Source organism: Aplysia californica, unplaced genomic scaffold, assembly GCF_000002075.1.
Source record: "Aplysia californica isolate F4 #8 unplaced genomic scaffold, AplCal3.0 scaffold00454, whole genome shotgun sequence".
NCBI classification, from domain to species: Eukaryota; Metazoa; Mollusca; class Gastropoda; order Aplysiida; family Aplysiidae; genus Aplysia; species Aplysia californica.
In genome coordinates this window covers 496,614-504,718 of record NW_004797724.1, presented here as the reverse complement: position 1 = coordinate 504,718, position 8,105 = coordinate 496,614, and the positions used below count along the sequence as shown (strand labels likewise).

The 8,105-nt window shown below is 40.5% G+C and overlaps 1 protein-coding gene across 8 annotated transcripts in view; it reads left to right on the top strand.

The window, feature by feature from the left end:
* LOC101848305 (E3 ubiquitin-protein ligase MYCBP2) overlaps positions 1-8,105 on the top strand; it is a 131,588-nt gene that overhangs the window by 109,086 nt on the left and 14,397 nt on the right. For all 8 annotated transcript variants that reach the window (XM_035971539.1, XM_035971538.1, XM_035971537.1 and 5 more), the window contains 5 exons: positions 2,641-2,706; positions 3,800-4,048; positions 4,942-5,106; positions 6,657-6,911; positions 7,289-7,560. In XM_035971539.1, coding sequence (XP_035827432.1) covers positions 2,641-2,706; positions 3,800-4,048; positions 4,942-5,106; positions 6,657-6,911; positions 7,289-7,560 — 1,007 coding nt within the window. The remainder of the gene's footprint in view (positions 1-2,640; positions 2,707-3,799; positions 4,049-4,941; positions 5,107-6,656; positions 6,912-7,288; positions 7,561-8,105) is intronic.

Sequence of the window (8,105 nt, the reverse complement as noted above, 5' to 3'; positions counted from 1 at the left end):
GAGTCATCTATGTACATGTCGACAACGTACGTGATATAGGGGTGAGTCATATATCTACATGTCGACAACATACGTGATATAGGGGTGAGTGATATATGTACACGTCGACAACATACGTGATATAGAGGTGAGTGATCTCTCTACATGTCGACAACATACGTGATATAGGGGTGAGTCATCTATGTATATGTCGACAACATACGTGATATTGGGGTGAGTCATCTATGTATATGTCGACAACATACGTGATATAGGGGTGAGTCATCTATGTACACGTCGACAACATACGTGATATAGGGGTGAGTCATCTATGTGCATGTCGACAACATACGTGATATAGGGGTGAGTCATCTATGTGCATGTCGACAACATATGTGATATAGGGGTGAGTCATCTATGTACATGTCGACAACATACGTGATATAGGGGTGAGTCATCTATGTACATGTCGACAACATACGTGATATAGGGGTGAGTCATCTATGTACATGTCGACAACGTACGTGATATAGGGGTGAGTGATCTATGTAAACGTCGACAACGTATGTGATATAGGGATGAGTCATCTATGTACATGTCGACAACGAACGTGATATAGGGGTGAGTCATCTATGTACATGTCGACAACGTACGTGATATAGGGGTGAGTCATATATCTACATGTCGACAACATACGTGATATAGGGGTGAGTGATATATGTACACGTCGACAACATACGTGATATAGAGGTGAGTGATCTATCTACATGTCGACAACATACGTGATATAGGGGTGAGTCATCTATGTATATGTCGACAACATACGTGATATAGGGGTGAGTCATCTATGTACACGTCGACAACATACGTGATATAGGGGTGAGTCATCTATGTGCATGTCGACAACATACGTGATATAGGGGTGAGTCATCTATGTGCATGTCGACAACATATGTGATATAGGGGTGAGTCATCTATGTACATGTCGACAACATACGTGATATAGGGGTGAGTCATCTATGTACATGTCGACAACATACGTGATATAGGGGTGAGTCATCTATGTACATGTCGACAACGTACGTGATATAGGGGTGAGTGATCTATGTAAACGTCGACAACGTATGTGATATAGGGATGAGTCATCTATGTACATGTCGACAACGAACGTGATATAGGGGTGAGTCATCTATGTACATGTCGACAACGTACGTGATATAGGGGTGAGTCATATATCTACATGTCGACAACATACGTGATATAGGGGTGAGTGATATATGTACACGTCGACAACATACGTGATATAGAGGTGAGTGATCTCTCTACATGTCGACAACATACGTGATATAGGGGTGAGTCATCTATGTATATGTCGACAACATACGTGATATTGGGGTGAGTCATCTATGTATATGTCGACAACATACGTGATATAGGGGTGAGTCACGTGGCTAGTGTGGTGGTAGCTGAGGGTTACAACATCCATGTATGTTATTGGTGACATTCCGTACTTTTCCCACTTTACACACTTTTTTGTAGTATGATCACTTTGGTTATAGGTGATTCACAAATGTTCTATCCTTTATGGCGGAGGGGGGGGTAGTGTCCAGTATCTTTTAGATGTAGTCTGCTCCTTCATCTTTTCAGTATTACTATTGTCCTAATCTGTTCTTGGTGAAGTTTAGCCTTTATTGAGATGACTGGCTGTGAACTTTGTCTAAAAAAAAACAACCCAAAAACATGTAGGTTTTCATCTTCCTCCTTTCTATTCATTTTTTCTTCCCTCACTGTCTTCTTATTTCTTTCATAGAGATAAGTAACTGTCTTTGACATTCTTCCCTTTCACTGAAAATAAAAAAGACAACCTTGCCTGCCAAATGTAATAAAATGTAGGGACGTACTTCATATGTGTCTATCCTATACTTCAATGGAACGTATTGATTGCGAATTGAATATGTGATCAATTTTATTATCTTCATTGTTGATATGAAAAACATTGAATTCTTCTGCTATCTTGGGAGTATAATTGACAGAGAGGGAGGAACAGGTGCTGAAATAAAGTCCCGCATTCGAAAAGCACAGGCTGCTTTCATATCTTTGAATAGGATTTGGAAGACCAGAGATATTTTACTTCGAACAAAGCTGAAGATTTTCAATTCAAATGGGAAGTCAGTCCTGTTGTGTCAATGTGAGACATGGAACGCATTACAGACCTGTTTAGAAAGGATCCTGGCTTTCTTGAACAAGTGTCTAAGAAAGTTACTGGGGATCGGATTGACAGTCAGGGTCACCAACGAAAAAGTGTTAAGGAAAACAAGACAGATCCCAGTCAGAGATCAGAGATGACTAGGAAGAAGACAGTGGCTATGGATTGGACATATTCTCAGGAAGTCAGGCAGCTGCATAACAAAGAAAGTTTTGGATTGGAATCCACAGGGTAAAAGGTTAAGGGGAAGACTGCGTGGACCCTGGAAAAGAATCACATAAATTGTGGTACAGAAAAGTAGGAAGACATGAAATAACATCAAGAGGCTAGCCAAGGATAGAAAAAAGTGGAAAGTGTTTGTCCGTGGCCTATACCCTGGTGCAGGGTGAGAAAGGCAGTGATAATGATACCCCAAAAAATAATTTTCTCCTTTTTTTTTCTTAATCCTCGTACAGAACAAAGTGTCAAGTGTCACTTTCAATGCTGGCAGCCAAGCTGATGATCTGAAGAAAGTCAAACACGTAAGTGGCCTTGGATTTTATTTCTTTTAACATTTTACTTTTGTATAACTTGTTATAAGCTTTACAATTGTTGTTATCATTATTGTTTGTATTATTTTTTGGTGTAATCATGTTACTATTTTTTATTTTGTCCTGCTCAAAAATTATTATTTTGCAACAGTTCCTTTGAAAGCTATTATTTGACAAGGTTACAGTCAACTGATGTAGTCTTTATAACTGGAATATGAAAAATCATCGATGAAGCAGTTGGTTGATAATGATTCACTTTTTATTGACTCGAATGCATATGAATTGCACCTACTATGTAAGTGACTGTGAAAAACAATATTTTTTTTTTAAAACTATAAGTGCACATCTTTTCTTGGCATTGCACATAAAATGATGAATTCAAAAGTGTTGGGAATGGAATTTTACCATGGTTCAAACTCAAAAGGGGAAAGCTCTTAGTCTTGGGTTTGCTCTTGGGTTTTCATTCTTATGTGAGAGGGATGTTATATTTAGAGATCATGCCTCTTAAATAACTTTCAGTATTGCAAGGAATACATGAGGCATCGTGATGAAATCAAGCACTCGTCAAAATAATGAATTCAAAGAAATCAATATTTTTCCGTCCATTTGGCAGTTTAGATCAATTTGTTTGTTTTGGGCTCCTTTATGTCCACCATTTATGTCTACTCAAAATGACTTTCACTAATGGATTTTTAAGAAAAATGTGGATCAAATGCACTAAGAATTTAAATTTGTAGTTTCCAAGGACGCAACAGCTTTGGATGTCTCCTAACTTTTGTGACCATTTTCTGGCTACTTTTACCTCTGATACCAGGCGACCCCTACGTCCTCCAATCGCCAATATCTCGACTTCTCCTCAAGAAAGATGGATGTCTTATTCATCTAAAGCTAGACAAAATGAACAGACCTGGAGATTATACCGAAAACTCTATATACCCAAAAATGACAAGCACCTGATTCTGCCGTGGCACGACACGTATTGTACTCACAGTTACACATTACCAAGGATCAAGTGTTTCCTCATCCAAATATCTGATTTATTAATCAACAAATTTAATTTTTATTTATTTATTTGTTTATTTAGGTTGAGGTGGACGTTCTCCACTCGGGTTGGATCCGCTGCCCGGTGCCGGGCTCGGCCTTCTCCCCACTGCGCCACATGACCGTGGAGTTGAAGGGCTCGGACCAGAGTCTACGCCTGCGACAGGTCAAGATCCTGGGCCTGGTGGATGACGAGGACACAACGGTGGAGGTCAAGAAGGGCGCAGTTCAGATCCAGCAGGACAACTGTGAGGGGGAGACGCTCAAGGTGTTCCGGATCTTAACCTCACAGGTATGCCTCGCTTCAAAGAAATCATTGGTGTGATCCCCAGACTTTCCCATCTTTTTGCTTGGCCCTTCACGCTGAACAAATGTTTGCAAAGACTTTAGTTTTAATTAAATCACATATCAGTCAAAAGTCCTAAAGATAGATGCACCACAAAAACAGAAAGTCACAATTGAGGGAAATGCACTCGAAGATGTTGAATCCTTCTGCTATCTTAGAGTATTATTGACAGAGAGGGAGGAATGGGAGCTGAAATGAAGACCTACATTGGTAAGCACAAGCTGCTTTCTCATCTTTGAACAGGATTTGAAGGGTTAATGATATGTTGCTCCAGATTTTCAAATCAAACATGAAGTCTGTCTTGTATGAATGTGAGCCATGGAAGGCATCTCAAGACTTGCATTAAGAGGAAAAGTTAAGTAACACAGGATCAGGACAGACGAGGTTACTAATAAGGAAGTGTTTAGGAGAGCAAGACAGAAGAGCCCAGTCAGAGATGGAAGTGGGGAGGAGGCAGTGGCGATGGATTTGACATACCCTCAACAAGCCAGGCAGTTGCATGACATAGAAAATCTTAGATTGGATTCCACAGGGTAAGAGATCAAGGGGAACTTCACATGCAACCTGGAGAGGAGTCTCAGAGAATGATGTACAGAAAAGTGAAAAGACATGAAGGTGAAAAGGCAATCCTGATGATGACTTCAAACTGACTCTTTGTTCACTTCTACTCTTTTCTACCCAACAGTGGTGTGTCAGCATTTCACATTGTGTACAGTGAGTTACTGGTGTGTCTGGATGTATAATCAGACAATGAATACAAGCCCATTTTGAACAAAAAATGTTATAGGCATGAATACACATGGGTTTGTTTTTTCTTTTCTCTTTTCTCTGTGAAACAGGTGTTTGGTAAGTTGGTAACCAGTCCAGAAGAGAGCGAGAGCGAGGAGGATAAGAAGGAGGACAAGGACAAAGACAAGGACAAGGCAGACGGTGACAACGACCTCAAGGAGCACATGGTCAGCATTCTGTTCAGTCGCAGCAAGCTGTCACACATGCAGAAACAGGTGCGTGTTGTTAGAGAGTTTACTGTATGTACGTGGAAAGAGAGGTGTATGCTGTATGCAATGTCATGGGTGCGCATGTGGAGGCAAGTGCAATGTCACCAGGGATTTTTGTGTGGGCACATATGAAGACAGGTGCACGTTGGTGCGTGTTTTGTCTGTGCACATGTGTGTTGTAAGGGAATTTTAGGCCCACACATTCAAAGACTGATTTGTTTTTCTAATTATTCTTATGTTCAGTCGAAATTGTCCGAGGGGCCGCAAATTGTCAAGAAGAAAAGTGATAATCTTTGACAGGTGGCCATCCTACACTGTGCCACTATTAGTAAGTTAGTTTCTGTAGCAATAAATAATCCACTGCCGACTTGCTAGGCCTGTCGCAGTTTCACCAGAGCCCCGTTAGCCTGCAACTTTTCGAAGTGACCTGGGTTCTCCTTCATGGCTGGCGTGACGCCTCAGTGGCATAAAGCCACACCGTACTTCGTTGAACCCAGCAATCCCCTACTTTGTCCAATTTCCACCTCCCGAGACATGGACCTGGGATTGGGCTTTGTGCCACTATAATGTTAAATATAAAAAAAACAGATGTATATTGGGAAATGGGAACTGGCCATTAGCACAGGTGATGGTCTTTTATAGTTTACCATTAGAGCAGGTAAGACTTTGTTTGCCATTCATGTTTATTTGCCGTGGTCGATTTGTGACGTAATCCTAAGCAACAGGGATTTTGGGAGGATTTTGAGAACTCCTGTTTTTAGTCATGGAGTGTTTGGCGTCTAAAATTAGTTACCATTGTTGCTTACATATCCCATTTGCTAGCATCTTTTTATCGTTGTGGAGGTTATATTTATTCTTCCTCCCATTCTCTAGTTGTTCATAGAAGAAGACTTGGTATACTCGCCATTTTCTGTGTGACAATAATGTTTGTCTTCTGAGTCTACATTGCAGAAGCAGTGTAAATATCATGGTTATCTCCAGATTTTTCCAATACCTCTGAATTGATTATTTTGTCTTATTCTAATAGTCTTTCAGAGATGAGCCATGACAAAGTTTTCGAGCCTTTTTCTTGATGTTCTGGTCTCAATTGTATACAGCAGTTTGCGCAGAAAGCATTCTTGGGATACTGTCCTCTTTGTTTTCATGTTGAGATTCCTGTGTCACCAAGCTTTCTTAAATGGCTTGCACATGGTTGTACTAGCTCGGCTTATTCTTGTATGGTTACTCTAGTTCAAATCCCCGATGGAGCATTATAAAACTGAAGTTGTTTTGGAAGTTACCAAGGGGCTCGTTCCATTTGTCTCAGTCAAACTGGAGGTTAACATAAAACCTGTTAAATAATATTTCAGTGTTGCAACTATAATTGAGTTTGTATAATTACTAACTACCAAAAGGGAGTGGACTTTAGTTCTTTGTATTTTGATGATGCTGGTTGAATGGAAGAAAGTTTTTTAAATTTCATTTAAATGCCTTGAATTACCTCAGATATTAAAGCATATTTCTATAGATTGTTCTAATGGGTTATTTTACTTATGATGTATATCTCTTTGTCGCAGGTGTGCAACCACATTGTCCAAGGAATCCGAAAGGAAGCGGTGAAGATGCGAGAAGAATGGGAACATGGGCTGTCACAGGCGTCAGGCTCTGCGGAGGAATGCCACGGCTCTGACGTTTATTGCTTTGAGCTCATCTCGATGGTGGTTGCTCTGAGTGGTTCGTCTGTGGGCCGCAAATACCTGGCTCAGCAGTACACGCTCATACATGACATGTTCAGTTTACTGCACACAGCCACACCGCGCATACAGAGACAGGTAAAGGGATTTTGATTTTGATGGTAATGAGCTCAGGGGGGGAGGGTTGTTTTTGTTGTTAGGGGATTGTTGTTTTTTTATGTGGGGAGGTTTTCAGGAAAATGTTATATGTTTTGTCTCAGGTTGGGACAGAGCTTGAAAGGCAGTAGTCACTGTTTGTCTCTAAGGCATACGTTTATTTAATGTATATGTATGGGGAAGTTGTTCAGCGTTCTGCATACCAGTGCAGTCTCCTTGTTTTTCAAGATCAGATTTGTAGCTTGTAATCTAACTATATTGATTTGAGAGTGAAACTTTGGTTTATGTCATTTTGAGAGGTGTGAGTTTAAGTGTATTGAGCTGCCTTTTAACGTCTGTTCCACATGTTTTTGTTTCAGATCACCATCATCTTCCGGCGTGTGCTGCCATGGGTGAAGCCCCAGGTCCTGGCCATGATTCTCTCCATACCCAATCTGCCACCCATTGACTACAACATCGTGGGTGAGTCGGAGGGAGACTCGACCTTTGACCCGGAGGCCCCAGGCATTCTTGACGTGTTCTTGTCCTGTGTGGCCAAGTCTCTCAGCGTCCAGATGAAGGTGAAGAGTTCCGGTCCCAGCAAGGTCAGCACCACTTTGACTTTGTCACAGTGCCTGGAGGATTCTGCACGGTGCGTTGTTTGACTCTTGTCTGGCTTCTTTTTGATACCAAGTTTCCTACTGTTATCATGAGTTATAGTAGCATTCATGTCCCATTGTTTATGCCAGCTTTTCACATCTCTATCTCCTCTAAAAGAAGTTGATTATGAATGGTCTCTCTGCTGTTTTGTGTAATATTGAGCTTGACACTGTTGGAATATGAAAGCCCCATGAAACTGTCTAAATAGTCTTGAATATTTTAGTTTACTGCTTTTGATAGCATTGAAATTTGTAATTTTTGTTTTTATTGAAAAGTTATTTTCCTTAAGCTTAAAAAAAATAGAAACCAATTCTGTAAATTCAGTGTAATGGGCAAACTCATTTTCAGTTTTATCCTTTCTTCTATTTCTTAAATGGTGTTTTGTCCCCGTGTCAGTGCTTTGGTATGTTTGAAAATTGATTTTTTGGGGTCTGCTAGAGCCAAATAGTATGAACTTGGGTTCAAGCGTTTAATGACCATCATTCTTATTACCTGTGTCTGTAGTATTATGGTTTGGATGTTCACTGTTGTACACAA